The 17,180-nt window shown below is 40.9% G+C and overlaps 1 protein-coding gene across 2 annotated transcripts in view; it reads right to left on the reverse strand.

Moving 5' to 3' along the window:
* Positions 1-6,193: 6,193 nt before the first annotated feature.
* SLC23A2 (solute carrier family 23 member 2) overlaps positions 6,194-17,180 on the reverse strand; it is a 143,982-nt gene continuing 132,995 nt past the window's right edge. For both annotated transcript variants that reach the window (XM_061436583.1, XM_061436584.1), the window contains exons 13-16: positions 16,584-16,713; positions 15,376-15,513; positions 12,386-12,481; positions 6,194-10,564 (exon numbers count right to left, since the gene is read on the reverse strand). In XM_061436583.1, the coding sequence (XP_061292567.1) occupies positions 10,332-10,564; positions 12,386-12,481; positions 15,376-15,513; positions 16,584-16,713 (597 nt within the window). In that variant the 3' untranslated portion in view covers positions 6,194-10,331. The remainder of the gene's footprint in view (positions 10,565-12,385; positions 12,482-15,375; positions 15,514-16,583; positions 16,714-17,180) is intronic.

Below are 17,180 nucleotides of genomic sequence, written 5' to 3' on the forward strand. Positions count from 1 at the left end.
TCATAATAAATTAAAGGACCAAGAACATATAATAAATAATTAAATGGTGAAAAGCCATTTGATAAAAGTGAGCAGCCACCCAATTAAAATGCTAAATAAAATTAAAAACTTTAAATATATAATAAAGACAATTTACCAAGATTCAGTGACAAATATTCTAAGAACAAACACTTAACCTAAATAAGCAACTTCAGAGGATGCCCAACTTCATTATTATTATGCAGTATCACCTTGGAACTCTAGTAATTGCAATATGGACAGAAAAAAAAAGAAAATCTAACTGACTAAAAAACACTAAAGTGATTAAGAAAATAATTTAATCGTATCTGACTAGATATAAGACAAATATATAAAAATAAATATCTAGTCTGTACAATACATGCAGAGAAATAGATATTGGATATATAGCCCATGTAAAATACCAAAAAAGACTATTGGAATGTTCTGGAAGACTTCATCCAACAAGCCATGTCATTTATTAGGTGAAACCTTCCTATGCAGGACAAAAGGTGGTAAATATACATGCATTAGCTTTAGCACTTTCATTATTTTACTGAGATATATTTGATTACGATTATTTTAATGTCAACTACAGTCAGAGGAATACATATTTTATATGCCAAAGCCTTTGACTGTGTGGATCACAACAAACTGTGGAAAATTCTTAAAGAGATGGGAATACTGGATTACCTGACCTGCCTCTTGAGAAATCTGTTTGCAGGTCAGGAAGCAACAGTTAGAACTGGACATGGAACAACAGACTGGTTCCAAATAGGAAAAGGAGTATGTCAAGGCTATATATGGTCACCTGTATTTGTGCTGTATATTGTGCTTATTTAACTTATATGTAGAGTAAATCATGAGAAACTCTGGGCCGGATGAAGCACAAGCTGGAATCAAGACTGGCTGGAGAAATATCAATAACCTCAGATATGCAGATGACACCACCCTTATGGCAGAAAGCGAAGAAGAACTAAAGAGCCTCTTGATGAAAGTGAAAGAGGAGAGTGAAAAAGTTGGCTTAAAATTCAACATTCAGGAAACTAAGATAATGAGATTTGGTCCCATCACTTCATGGCAAATAGATGGGGAAACAATGGAAACTGTGAGACTTTATTTTGGGGGGCTCACAAAATCATCTAATCACACTAGGACCACAGCCTTGTCTAACTCAATGAAACTAAGCCATGCCCTGTGGGGGTCACCCAAGACGGGCGGCTCATGGTGGAGAGGTCTGACAGAATGTGGTCCACTGGAGAAGGGAATGGCAAACCACTTCAGTATTCTTGCCTTGAGAACCCCATGAACAGTATGAAAAGGCAAAATGATAGGATACTGAAAGAGGAACTCCCCAGGTCGGTAGGTGCCCAATATGCTACTGGAGATCAGTGGAGAAATAACTCCAGAAAGAATGAAGGGATGGAGCCAAAGCAAAAACAATACCCAGCTGTGGATATGACTGGTGATAGAAGCAAGATCCGATGCTGTAAAGAGCAATATTGCATAGGAACCTGGAATGTTAGGTCCATGAATCAAGGCAAATTGGAAGTAGTCAAACAGGAGATGGCAAGAGTGAATGTTGACATTCTAGGAATCGGTGAACTAAAATGGACTGGAATGGGTGAATTTAACTCAGATGACCATTATATCTACTATTGCAGGCAGGAATCCCTTAGAAGAAATGGAGTAGCCATCATGGTCACCAAAAGATTCCGAAATGCAGTACTTGGATGCAATCTCAAAAACGAAAGAATGATCTCTGTTTGTTTCCAAGGCAAACCATTCAATATCACAGTAATCCAAGTCTATGCCCAAACCAGTAATGCTGAAGAAGCTGAAGTTGAATGGTTCTATGAAGACCTACAAGACCTTCTAGAACTAACACCAAAAAGATGTCCTTTTCATTATAGGGGACTGGAATGCAAAACTAGGAAGTCAAGAAACACCTGGGGTAACAGGCAAATTGGCCTTGGAGTACGGAATGAAGCAGGGCAAAGGCTAACAGAGTTTTGCCAAGAGAACGCACTGGTCATAGCAAACATCCTCTTCCAACAACACAAGAGATGACTCTACACATGGACATCATCAGATGGTCAACACCGAAATCAGATTGATTATATTCTTTGCAGCCAAAGATGGAGAAGCTCTATACAGTCAACAAAAACAAGACCGGGAGCTGACTGTGGCTTAGATCATGAGCTACTTATTGCCAAATTCAGACTTAAATTGAAGAAAGTAGGGAAAAACACTAGATCATTCAGGTATGACCTAAATCAAATCCTTTGTGATTATACAGTGGAAGTGAGAAATAGATTTAAGGACTAGATCTGATAGATAGAGTGCCTGATGAACTATGGATGGAGATTCATGACATTGTATAGGAGACAGGGATCAAGACCATCCCCATGGAAAAGAAATGCAAAAAAGCAAAATGGCTGTCTGAGGAGGCCTTACAAATAGCTGTGAAAAGAAGCGAAGCGAAAAGCAAAGGAGAAAAGGAAATATATAAGCATCTGAACGCAGAGTTCCAAGGAATAGCAAGAAGAGATAAGAAAGCCTTCCTCAGCGATCAATGCAAAGAAATAGAGGAAAACAACAGAATGGGAAAGACTAGGGATCTCTTCAAGAAAACTAGAGATACCAAAGGAACATTTCATGCAAACATGGACTCAATAAAGGACAGAGATGGTATGGACCTAACAGAAGCAGAAGATATTAAGAAGAGGTGGCAAGAATACACAGAAGAACTGTACAAAAAAGATCTTCATGACCCAGATAATCACGATGGTATGATCACTCACCTAGAGCCAGACATCCTGGAATGTGAAGTCAAGTGGGCCTTAGGAAGCATCACTACGAACAAAGCTAGTGGAGGTGATGGAATTCCAGTTGAGCTATTTCAAATCCTGAAAGATGATGCTGGGAAAGTGCTGCACTCAATATGCCAGCAAATTTGGAAAAATCAGCAGGGGCCACAGGACTGGAAAGTGTCAGTTTTCATTCCAATCCCAAAGAAAGGCAATGCCAAAGAATGCTCAAACTACCGCACAATTGCACTCATCTCACACGCTAGTAAAGGAATGCTCAAAATTCTCCAAGCCAGGCTTCAGCAGTACATGAACCGTGAACTTCCAGATGTTCAAGCTGGTTTTAGAAAAGGCAGAGGAACAAGAGATCAAATTGCCAACATCCGCTGGATCATCAAAAAAGCAAGAGAGTTCCAGAAAAACATCTATTTCTGCTTTATTGACTATGCCAAAGCCTTTGACTGTGTGGATCACAATAAACTGTGGAAAATTCTGAAAGAGATGGGAATGCCAGACCACCTGACCTGCCTCTTGGAAACCTATATGCAGGTCAGGAAGCAACAGTTAGAACTGGATATGGAACAACAGACTGGTTCCAAGTAGGAAAAGGAGTACGTCAAGGCTGTATACTGTCACCCTGCTTATTTAACTTCTATGCAGAGTACATCATGAGAAACGCTGGGCTGGAAGAAGCACAAGCTGGAATCAAGATTGCTGGAAGAAACATCAATAACCTCAGATATGCAGATGACACCACCCTTACGGTAGAAAGTGAAAAACTAAAAAGCCTCTTGATGAAAGTGAAAGAGGAGAGTGAAAAGGTTGGCTTAAAGCTCAACATTCAGAAAAAGAAGATCATGCTTAATTTTTGTCTACCTGACATATCAAAACGGAAGTACTGGACTCTCCCACTGGCTGGTGGACTTTTATCAGTTTCTTCCTCTAGTTCCACCCATTTATACTGCATAAATTTTGAGGTTATCTGATTAGGTGCATATGTCTAAAATACTCCTCTTTGTCAGTTGAACTTTCCCATCCTGTTTTTCGGCAGCACCACACAGCTTGTGGGATCTTATTTCCCCAACCAGGGATTGAACCCAGGCCCATGGCAGTGAAAGCTCTAGTCCTAACACTGGACCACCAAAGAATTCCCAGAACCTCCCTATCCTTAGCAACTTTCGTCTTAGGATTTGTCTGCAAATAATATAATAGATGGTTAGTATTTGCCCCCTGAGATTCTTTCACCCATGCTTTTACTTTCAGTTTTGTACACTCTTATGTAAACCAGTCTGTAAATAGTACTTCTAGACACATCTGTGATGAAGGATCGTTTTTTTTGTTTTTCCCAATCCATTATAGGTTAAGACTTTCGTAAAATATACCAAAAAATAAATTCCTAGAATTAAAGACATGCAAACTACAGGCCAGATATTTTAGTACTGGACTCAACATATATAAAAATGACAGGCAAATAGCTTTTATCAACTTCTGGACATAAGTTGTTGCAGCCTTCAACAATCACAGCCACACTTATGAACTCAGTGTTGCAAACAGTATATGATCAGGATTTCATTCTGCTACCTGGTCTAACAATCTACTTTTTAATTGACAAGTTTAGTCCATTTATTGATATTGGTACACTGGGCTTGTTTTTCTCATCTCTGTAAGTCTCTCTCCTTCCATCACCAAGTTGATATGGCCTGAAATATAATTTGAGCATATTATTGGCATTTTTTTTTCCTTTGGCCTTCACTACATTTTAACGACCAAGTGCTATATTGCGTCTACCCAAATTCATATACTGAAACCTAATCTCCAGTGTGTTGGTACTAAGAGGTGGGGCTTTGGGGGGGTAGTTAGGTCAGGAGGAGAAGGGGATGACAGAGAATGATGGTTGGATGGCATCACCGACTCTATGGACATGAGTTTGAGTAAGCTCTGGGAGTTGGTGATGGACAGGGAAGCCTGGCGTGCTGCAGTCCATGGGGTTGCAGAGTGGGACACGACTGAATGACTGAAGTGAAAAATGTAACTCCACTAACAGGGTTGATGGAAAATTTGGCATTCATGGGATGATCCTAGCTCTACAGGGCTTCGTTCTTGCTCATTCTCTCTGGAAGCTTATGTACCAACATGAAATAATCTCACAATAGTAAAATGTGACAGCTCATACACCTTTTAAATGTCCGAAAACATGCAAAACTAAACAGTAAGTGGTATAGAAATGTATATATATGCAAAACTGTGAAGAAAAGCAAGTAAAGGATAAACCCAAAATCCAGGTAGTGGGCCTCTCTTGGGGAGGAATGGGGGTGTACCAGGTGAGAGGTCCATGGGATAGGGGGTGGGGCTTTAATACTGACACGTGCTGTTGTCCTAACTAGGGGTGAGAACATGGGCATGAAATACCTCACATGTATTTTCCTCACGTATATAGTGGTGTAAGGTGCAACAGTTCATCTTGTAACTGGATGCTTAGCAGTGACTCATAGGTCAGGATATTGGGAACTGGAAGCAGCAGGCTGAATTCCTATGGAAGCAGCTGTGGTGTTCACTATGGCTCAAACTGCCAGAGACAAACGAGGGATACAGATGTGGATTTATTGTTGTTGTTCAGTCGCTGTGTCTGACTCTTTGAGAACCCATGGACTACAGGACACCAGGCCTCCCTGTCTTTCACCGTCTCCTGGAGTTTGCCCAAGTTTATGTCCATTGAATCAGTGATACCATCCAACCACCTCTTCCTCTGCCACTCTCTTCTCCTTTTGCCTCATTAGAAAAGACCCTGATGCTGGGAAAGACTAAAGGCAACTAGTTGGAGAAAAGATGGGGATGGAGGAGCTCTAAGTCTGCTCTAAATTAAGAAATATGCCCCAAAGCACCTTTGGATTTGTCTTCATATTCCGCTGGGAACCATGCCTTTGACTGAATGAGCAGCTCTCAAGCTTGGCTTTGAGCTTTTTCTGGCACCCACACCTCTGCATTTCCTGTACCAGCCTCAATCCTAAAGGGGCCAAGATTGCTCTGGGAACCTTAGATTCCACTGTGTGGACACGACAGTCTTTCTGGTCACCAATACCTAAAAGGTCTCCAGCCTCCAGATGTCACTAACTTACTAAGAGACTCATAATTTCACCCCAAAGCCCAGCATGAGGGCATCCTCCAACCAAGGTCTCCTTTCCCTGTTAGGTATTCTCCCAAGGAGACAAATGTTCTCTAGCCATGGGGGCCAATGATACTTCAGCAACTGCTATCCTCCTTTGAGTTTTAATGTATTAGAACCTGCTGAACTGAAATTTTTATTAGTTGATTTCCCTCTCCTAGGTGATGACTTTTAATTAATGACAAGTTTCTTAAAGACCAGCCAAAGTACATGAAGAGCAGAATTACGTCCAGGAGAGCTTTTATTTGTACGGAACAGTTTTAAAAATACAGAATAAAATAGCTTTATCTCTACTATTATTCACAACATCTGGTCCAAATATTACATATTAAAATACTTAAACGTTTAATGAAGGTATGTTAGAAAAACAATATGAAAATTCTTTTTAAAAACGCCATAAAAGAATTAGACATAAAAAACAACCCCACCCCAAATACCCTCAATATGCAAAATAAAAATAAAAACCAAACAAAATCCCAGAAAGGTATATAGCCAAAGTCAGTCACAAAAACTTAAGGAAAATATAGGCATCCCTACTGTTTTAAGAACAGTCAGAAACTGACTAACATGACAAAGGTTGCTATGAATGAACAAAAAGTGTTTTAACTTGACCGTCAGTAAGATGGCACCACTGGGGAGGGTGTCCTAAGTGCCAGGAAACACACAGAGCAATTCTAAGGAGGCTGGATGTCACCAGTGTAGGGTGAGGACAAGGAAGTCAAGAATAGACTAAAAGGACAGGAATGTGTGAGAGGCAGCTGAAAAGGGATCTTCAGTGTTAACATGCTTCAAGGGTCCAAGGGCAGAAGCTGAGGACTGGCAAAAAATGGGCAACTGTCTTGCACTACTCCACTTGTGACTGCAGGAGGAATGGAGGGTAGAGGAGGTCCTATTCTCTGTGTCAAAATCGTAAGGGGACAGAGCACAATACAAGTAACATATGAGGCCCCAAGTGTTTTCCTAAGACCAAGGGGTAGCTCCCTGGAGAAGTGGGCCCTGTGAGAGCTCAGGCTGCCAGGGCATTCAGGGGGCACAGCCGGGTGAGCAAACCAGCAGGCAGCAACAGCTATGCCAGGCATGCTGCCCGCAGCTGTGTGTCCACCCCAAGCTGTGGGGGTGAGTATGCAGGATGCTGCCTTTCTGTGCATCAGACAGGTTCTGGGATGAGGCTTCTGCCTCAGTTCCTTATTCATCTCCTATCTGGCCTGACCACTCTTGTGGCATTGATTGTTATGGAAGATTATAGTTGTCAACTTCAAGTCCAAGTTGCTAGTACTAATATTTCAGCAGGGACATGAATTAAAGAAATAACAACTTAGCTCATGGTCATAAAATATATGCGTGGGTAAATAAAGTATAAACACATACTAGAGATTCATCAATGGAGAAATTCTATCATCACATGACATTGTCATGAAAATTACATTCCCTCCCTGGAAAACTGTGACTATTATCCTGGGTAGAAATATTATTTTACTATATGGAAATACTGCAATATTCATGCATAAACCAGGTTATCATTATGAAAGTCAGTATTCTACAGTATGAAGTAAATTCTGTGTATGAATTTGTTACCATGAAAAGGAGAAACCATCAGGACCCTTGCCTTGATCAATCACAAGAAACTTACTACAATCTAACACTGAAGCCCTCTTAAGAAATATTCTGTATCAGTAAATCTATGTGAAATTTGCGAGAATAAGAATGAAAATTGCCTACAAAGACTGGAGCCATTTCCCATTTTTCTATGATCCATGTTAGATATGTTATCAAAACCAGTGTGGCTTCTCCCTTGCCCCCCAACCAGTGATACTGCAGCGTCTTTTGTCCTATTTGTAAGTTTCTACTTTTCACATCATGATCACCAATATAAATGGGAAAATGCGGGGGTAGGTGTTCAAGTGGGAATTGGAGAATGAATGCTATGTCCAAGGACATTCACATTCAAAACATCCTACAACATTCAACTGGCCAAAGCATGGGGTGTATGTGGCCCCAATAACGCACATGGCAGGTGCACAGGCACAGTATCCCCCAAAACCTCCTTTTCAGGTATGTGCTCAAACCAAGAAGCAGATGAATATAGTTTTTTTTCAACTACAGACTCATTCTGCAGTGTGTCTGCAAGCAAGAGGACATTTTCTAACCTCCTATGCCTTCCCCCCCCACCACGGACAGAGAATCTAAGTTGGCCCCAATGGAACGAGAAGGGGGAAAACCCTCTTTTTCCAATAGGAGGTGTGGGCACAGGGCTTCTTTGCACATTTTGAAGACTTGCACACGTCCTGAGTGTTACCCATTGGGAGAGAAGATGCCTTGGTCAAGTTAAGCTGAAGGGAACTTGTTCCTGAATTACCAATGGTTCAGAGGCTTTCATTTGGGTATTTGGTCATTCTGCTCATCTAGAGAGCAAGAATACTGCAAATCTCTGGGATGTTTAACAGTTTTCCCCACTGTTCAGAGGAGAGAAATTGGAGATGCTAAGCAAAATACAAACAGAATAAACTAGGCAATTAAGGTGACAACTAGGGCTGTCAGTCTTCAGGACTCACCAAGTCAACAGGATGAAAATCATTAACCAGTGTGCTTCTAAATATGCTCCCCCCCAAAAAAAACCCATACAAATTTAAATTTAGAGTCTTTCTTTACTTAATTTGCAATAAGGTTTTGGCAAAACAATGCAGTTGCTCTGGAGTGTTCTTGCCAGAATAGGCCTTAAAGCCCCAAACTTTATAGGAGTCAAGGCCAGTTGTGGGGGCCAGAAATTCACCATGTGGATTCAAGGCTGCCAAGAGCCATGTGCCCACTGCCTGTAAACAATCAGGTAAATAAACACTCAAGAAGTACTATCTCATGAAACAAGGTCACTCAGGTTTTTCTTTTGACTGAAAATTTCAAGCCAAATTCAGTTAAGTCATTTTTGTCAGAAATAATGTTATTAATAAGAATTTAAGAGAGGGGGACTGCTAGCTGCTTTTCTTACCCCTTCAACAAGAAAGGAAGCATTTGGTCAGGGGATCTAGTCTTCCCCTCTGGAAAATAAAAATCCAGTGGACATTCAACATGACAACCCACAGAAAGTCTCCTTAAGCCTTAACTGCCAGATGTGAATGGCAACTTAACTGCAGTGATTAATTTACCAGGATGCGGAACCATTCAATACGGCAGCTGTTTTGTCACCTGCCCTGGCTTCCCTTCTTCAGAAAACAAATCAACGTATAACTTAACTCATGGTTTCTGGGCTCTGGTCCAGCAGTCAGTTTGATAAACAGATTAAGCATTATGTATTTACACTTTCATGGTATCAAGCAATACAAAACACAACCACAAAAATGGTTACTGGCCTTCTAGAGCCATGACAACAAACTTCCCTGTTGGTGTCCATAGCTTTAACAAATGCTGGTTCCTTTCTTAATGGGGGATAGGAGATAAGGGACAAGTAATAGGGATGTAAGGTAAGAGGGTCACATGGAAAAACACTGATTTAAAAAATCCATAATCAGTAACATTAAATAGGAATAAAATCTTGTAATTACAAATACACACAACGATAACTGACATCCACATGTCAGCAGAGCCAAGATCCTCATAAATATCTGCTTGGTGCCTTTGTGCAGCACTCTATACCCGTCACACCAGCCAGGAGTGATGAATACCAAATAGAGTGTCTCAGCTACTAGTAAAAAGGAGACCAATAAGAGATGGGTTGGCCTAGCTTGGGCCAGGGTGGCACCAAGAAAGTGTACTTGAGAATCAGATACTGATTTCAAGGTACTTTCCCTTCCTGTCCAATCCCCCAATTTCCATTCTATCTGTACAGACTTTACCCATGCACAGATCTGGGCACAGTGTAAAGCATCTCACTGTTTTCAACTGGCCAGCAGCCACCTACACACAGTATCAGGCATCATAAAATCACACTTGACCAGTCAGTTGTGACAATGCAAGGATATTGGTACCTCCTGACCAGAGGAGGTCTCTATAGGTACAGGTCCTGGTGCTTTCAAGGACAGAAAGCCCTGGAGGTGCCCTGTAAGTAAGCTAGCACAGGGTGTTAGAAGGGGACTGCAAACAAGGAGTCACTGTAGACTTCAAGCATCCACTCCCACAGGAGAGCAGGAACTTCAAATTCAGTGACCATGACTATCAACGGATGTTCTCAAGGGCTTAAATAAAAAGATAGATGAGACATCGTATTAGACATGATCACAACCCACAAGAAAAAGCTACCTGTAATCTGTCTTAGCTCTGGGGTGGAGAATGTAAATGCAGATCTACAAACATATATGTTACTGCTTGTTACTCAGCAAGGAACTATAGGTTCATGCCTCACTGTGGCCAGGCCACAGGATGAGCTACGGCTATACTGTGGCCTGCGAGTCTTCATCTGAACTCCGGCTACTAGCGCTCTTCCCGAGGCCTTTCCATGTGTAGCCTGCAAAGGTTGGGCTGATGGGTAAGTAGCTGAAACATCTGTATTTTTTAATAATGTTCATGCCAAATGGCAAATCATAGGATTCCATGCCATCGAGAGACTTGCTCCCTTTGCCCACGCCCTTCTTCCATTTTCTGATTCCTCTTTCCTCTGGAGTACCTGTGGAACACACACAGCAAAACAAAAACAGAACAATGGAATGTTTAGTTAAACAGTTCTACCAAGAATTGAGATTCTCTGCTTCTGTTGTCCTGTAGATTGAATGGAATAGGATGACAGAAAAGAGCACTTGAGGAAGTAGTAGTTGATGCTTAAGCCAGAAATCTAAGAATCACTAACCACTCAAAACAAATATTTCTAAAACACAGATTTGATCTTGCAAAATAGGATCAGAATCCTTATTACATCTCACAATGACTTCACTACTCGGTCACTGCACACCCACGACCCCCCTCATCTAGACATCAGTTCAGTTCAGTTCCGTTCAGTCACTCTGTCATGTCCAACCCTTTGAAACCCCATGGACTGCAGCATGCCAGGCCTCCCTGTCCATCACCAACTCCTGGAGATGACTCAAACTCATGTCCATTGAGTCGGTGATGCCATCCAACCATCTCATCCTCTGTCATCCCCTTCTCCCGCCTTCAATCTTTCCCAGCATCTTTTCAAATGAGTCAGTTCTTCTCATCAGGTGGCCAAAGTATTGGAGTTTCGGCTTCAGTCCATCCAATGAACATTCAGGACTGATTTCCTTTAGGATGGACTGGTTGGATCTCCTTGATGTGCAAGGGACTCTCAAGAGTCTTCTCCAACACCACAGTTCAAAAGCATCAATTCTTCGGCACTCAGCTTTCTTTATGTAGACATACCTTTTTTATATTGCTTTGCTCCATTTTACTGGGGGGTGGGGTGCATTTGTCACAAATTCCCCACTTGTGGTCCTATGAGGATGAACTTCCACTGGTGTAACACTCTTGGCAATTCTGCACCCTGACAGATGAGTCAACAAGAAAGATCTGGATCTTCATGGCTCAGTACTCCTGGGCTCCTTTCCAAAAGTCTTTACAGTGCAGATAGCACTGGTACCTGCTTTTAGCTCCATGGGAGCCCTAACAATATAGTTCTCTGCCTGAGCCTGGGTGATGAGGTCTATCCTATGGTGCAGGGCTTAAGAACTTCTCATTATTTTCGCATATATAAGCTATACCCTCCCATGGGCATTTCAGTAATGAAACTCTGCCTGACTCCTTCGTCTCTCTTTCTATTAAGTGCTGACTTAGGAAAGAAAGAGGATATTACTGACCTCCCACAAATTTAACACCTTCCACCTACTCATGTGTGTGATTCCTTCTGCCCGATGTGTTCATCTCTCATTTCCCCAGTGACCTGTTCTTGATTGAGGCTTTTGGAGGTAGATTAAGGGCAAAATCTCAACAGAACCTTTAAGCTCAAAAATAAACATCACCCTTCCTTGACAGGATGAATCTACCAGTGTGTCCATGGTGGCATTTCACAATAATATAAAGTAGCCTTCTCTAGGAAGCCACAAGGCAGGCCCCACATCGCACCTTAAGTCTGTCACCCAGCACTTGGCATAGAAGGAGGAGGAGTGCTGTCCGCTGGTAGCAGCTGGCTCAGAAGTATGTGAACAAGTCAATGAAAGCCAAATTGCAGGGCTCCAGGCAAGGCTGAGCAGGAGGGCAGGTAGCTGGAGCATGCTCAAGGCATCCTGCTGCCATATCACCATATACAAAGAATTCACCTGTTTTCTCTTAGAAATAACTCAGCAAGAAGGAAAAAAACTAAGTTTACTAGCAAAAAAGTGATTCATGAAAGGTGGCTCAAGGTATCATCTTAACCACTTTAGAAAAGTGTAATCAGTGATGGCTTTGAACTGATTCATGCTTCCTGCTTCCCATATTTATTTGGCAAAAAGGTAAGTCACATATATAATAAGCATGTTTGATATATGCCACATACCTGGGATGGTGTTATCCAAAATAAAAGCCACACAGCCTCCTACAAACATAGCAGTTGTGAGAAGAACATTCAACACTTGATCGATTCCTGTTATCCCTAAAAACAACATAGCAACAGGTCACAGACAGAATAGACTTGTCCTTGACTTAAAAAGGAACACTGGGGTGGACCCTAATTGCCAATCAATGCAGTGCATGAAAGTGTAAATTTCTATTGCGCATGTATAAATTTTCGCCAGTAATGCCTTAAACTACTATGACAATAATAGTAAATAAATTATTTAAACTACTTTCAACAATAATCAAGTTATCGCCATAAGGAAAATTTCTAACAATGATTCACAGAAAGTAAATCTAACAGAGGGGACTTCCTCAGTGGTCCAATGGTTAAGAATTCCAATGCAGGGGACGAGGGTTCAGTCCCTAGTTAGGGAACTAAGACCCCACATGCCTCAGAGCAACTAAGCCTGTGTACCACGACTAGAGAACCTGCACTCTGCTCGATGAAAGATCCTGTGTACCACAACTAAGACCCAGCACAGTCCCCACCCCAAATCTCATAGAATGAAGTTCATTCTATAATAAACTATGAAGCCTTCAGGGGTGTGGGGGAGCGCTGCTTGCAGATTATTAAAAAAAAAAAAAAACCAATATAAAAGATGGCTACTGTAAGGTTGAAAAGTTTACAAAGTGAATAACAAGATGACAAAAATATTCGTGAGATCAGCAATCAAATGAAGGGCTTCAAAATTCTGGGTTACTAATTAGTGCTTAGCTGCTTTTAATTTAGAGCAAATTTATTTCTAAAGATGTCATTATATGAATGAGATACATTAAAATAGAAATTCACACACTTTTTATATTTAAAAATATAATGATCTCCAACAGAAAAATAACATGTTTGGTGAGAATGTGGAGAAAGAGAAATCACTGTGTTCAACATACCTGATGGGAATGTTGTGAGCAATGTCCCATAGCTCACCTGCTATGGAAAACAGGTATTCCTCAAACAGTTACACAGAATGGCCCAACAATTCTATTCCTAGCCATACACCCAAAAGAATTAAAAACAGGTACTCAAACAGTCCTCATTACCAGGCAGATTCTGCTGTTTGTGAATTGCCTACACACTAAAATTTATTTGTAAACCCAAAATGAATACTCGTGGTGCTTTTAGTCATTCACAGACATGTACAAAGCAGTGAAAATTTTGAGTCACCCAACACACATGTTCCCAGCTGAGGTTAAACAAGGTAATGCTCTGCCTTCTGGTTTCAGCTCTCAGACCGTAAACAATATTCTTTTAGCAGTCTGTATAATAACACTTTTTTTTTTTTTTTTTGCATTTTTGTGCTTCTTCATTGGTGATCTTGCTATTTAAAACAGCCCCATTGCAAGATGGCCATGATGTGCCTAATGGAGAAAATATGTGAGATGAATGTCATTCAGGCATGAGATCTAGTGCTATTGACTGTGTTCTCCCAAGAGCTATGGTTCAGGATTTGCTAGGTCTATATTCACGGGGATTTCATAGAACATAACTACCATGAGTGAGAACTGCCTGTACTTGCACATCAATGTCCGTAACAGTACTATTTACACGAGTCCAAAAGCAGAAACAACTCAAATGTGCATCAGTGGAAAACGGATAAACAGATCATGTATACACATACGATGGAATATTATCCAGCCATAAAGAGAAATGAAATACTTATATATGGATAAATCTTGAAAACATTCCGACAAGTGAAAGCCAGACATAAAAAGTCACATAATGTAGGATTCCATTTATGAAACATCCAGAATAGGTAAATTTATAGAAATAGAAAGCAGACTGGTGGTTGCCAGGAGCTGACAGGAAGGGAAATGATGGGGGTTAACTATTTAATGGGTATGAAATTTTATTTTGGGCTGATGAGAATGTTTTGGAAACCAGAGAGAGATGGTGATTATACAACATTGTAAATGTACTAAAATACCACTGAACTGCTCACTTTAACATGATTAATTTTATGTTATGTGAACATCAGCTAAAAAAAAAATACACACATATATAAAATGATCCCCAATTCTGCATAAAATGTCAGCAGCAAAAGTTGTTTCTTAAGATGTTCTTCCTTTGTTCATTCTTTATGATATTTGGGTATTAACATAAAAAGGAATTAGGGACTTCCCTGGTGGTCCAGTGGTTAAGACTTTGTCCTCCAATGCAGGGGTTGCAGGTTTGAACCCTGGTCAAGGAGCTAAGATCCGACATGCTTTGTGGCCAAAAAGTCAAAACATAAAACAGAAGTAATGTTGTCACCAAGTTCAATAAAGACTTTAAAAATACGCCACATCACAAAGAACTTTTTAAAAAAGGAATTAAACATACACACACTACTACATATAAAACAGGTAACTAATGAGCGCCTACTGTATAGCACAGAGAATTCTACTCAGTGCTCTGTGGTGACCTAAATGGGAAGGAAATCCATAAAAGAGGGGGGTATGTATATTTGTATAATGATTCACTTTGCTGTACAATAGAAATGTATGCAATATTGTAAAGCAACTATATTTCAATAAAAATTTTTTTAAGAAGGTTGATCTTGAACTCAAAATAGTTGTAATTCCAACAGAAAAACATGTATATGAAGTTAAGTTTCAAGAAATTCTAAATTTTAATATAGCCTTAGTCTGAAAAATCAAAACGTTTTACAGAGGCATTCTCCCAAAGGGTAGGGTCCTGATTTGTTTGGCTTTTTTTCAAAAAATGAACAGATGGAAGCAGGGAGAGGAAGAAGGAAAAAAGGAGACTGCCACGCACATCAGTTACATGCATGTGCCAACTCAAGTGGGGAGTGTTGCAAAGGGATTCAAGTTAAACTTCGGCCAAGCGGACTGCAATGAATACACACATGAACATTCACTGAAATGATTCCTGAAGTTCCATGAACTGGTGTTTGTGGTTCCAATTTTGCCACAAGATTCAAGGCCTGTTTCTCCTACCTGTGACGAGAGGGTTCTGTCTGAGGTAACTTGGAAGGACGAGCCCAAAGAAGATTGAAAATCCAAGCACAAAGAGGTTCCGGGAAGAATTTAAATCAATGAACTGCAAGTTAGAGAGTCCAACAGCTGTGATCATTCCTAGAGAGAAAACATCAGACCACAAGTTCCATTATCTCACCTATGGCATGGATGACAAGTATGCTGTCCAGGGCAGACTCCCTACAATGGCCTTTCTCTGTCCCATCAGAAACAAGTTGGGAGACCTGTGTAGTGTCAGGACGGAACCAGAAAGTGACCACCTGACTCAGGCACTATCTGGGTTTATTCAGAGGTATAAACATTACACTTTCTTTAGACCAGGCAGAAAACTAAAGACAATGGTTCCCCTTAAAAACTCAATTCAAACATTTCAATTACATCAGGATATGGGCCTGAATATCAGGTCCCTGATTACTAACGTGAATGGCACAGAGATCAAATTGACTCCCTTCTGCAAAAACGGACAGTTTTAAATGGCCTACAGGGAGACGATATCTGAGCTCAAATCAATTAGAAATGGCAACTAGGGACCTCCTTGGTGGTCCAGTAGTTAAGACCGTGCTTACAATGCAGGGGGTGTGGGTTCCATTCCTGGTCAGAGAACTGGGAACTAAGATCCCACACGCTTGTCTATGGCCATACCATCCTGAACATGCCCTATTTCATCTGATCTCAGAAACCAAGCAGGGTTCAGCCTAGTTAGTACCTGCATGGGAGATCCCACATGCTGTACAGTATGGGCAAACGAAAGAGAAAAGAAAAGAACGTTGCTCCTGAAGGTCTTATCTGCAACTAAATTTGTAATGGAATAATTCAGATACAAGAAAAGAAACAGCTTCTATACCACATTAAAAAAATGTGATATCCAAAGATATCTGCAGAGGATATTCAAGGCAGTATGGTTTCAATAAAGCATGATAAGAACCTTAAAAAAATGGCAACTAGAGACTAAAATTTAATCTGATTTTTCCTAGCTCAGTTATTCTACCTTTAATATCAATTCAACTCAGAAAGTGATATGCATTTATATGTTTTTAAGGTATATCCTTTTGTATTTTAAAATAGAAATTTATCATTATCTTCAGTCTCACTGAAGGAATTCCTTAGCAACGTGAAGAAAGAAAAGGAGCTTGAGAAGAAAGCCAACTATCAAAGAAATGGAATTTTACCAAAGAGAGTACAGAAGAGGGCACCAAGCACAGGATCTGGAAGGGAGGCGAAGAGCGCACTGAACTTTCCGATCATCCCCAACGCAAGCATGAGGGCTGCGCCGTACTGTATCACGCGACGACTGCCAACCTGCAGGACACACAGAGGGCAGAGACAGGCATTCACCTTGAGGTCCTCCAAGAGCACACTCAGGTCCTAGCAGGCAAATGTGACCAAAACCCACAGACAAAATCTAGGTTACCCTTAAAACTTTTAGTTAAGAGGGTCTAACTTTACAATGAGGATTGATATCAATACATAACTACTGAAAACACATCCAGGGTAAAAAGATTCTCACCACCTTTCCTTGTTCCCGTCCCATCTGGTTCCTGCTGGATTTGACTATAGGGACTCCAGGGCTTGACCTATGGGTCTCTGAGCCCTGGGCAATGTCACCTCACTCTGCACTCACTCCTGAGCTGTGGTCTTGGGTTTCTTAATGCCTACAGCCACCAGCCAGGATGATCTGGTAGTGTCTCAAATACAAAATGCGAAAAGTACACTTGACCCCTGCTTTTCTTCTGGGTTCCGGCAGATGAGACAAAACAGTTCTGGAA

Source organism: Bos javanicus, chromosome 13 (assembly GCF_032452875.1).
Source record: "Bos javanicus breed banteng chromosome 13, ARS-OSU_banteng_1.0, whole genome shotgun sequence".
Taxonomy (NCBI): Eukaryota; Metazoa; Chordata; class Mammalia; order Artiodactyla; family Bovidae; genus Bos; species Bos javanicus.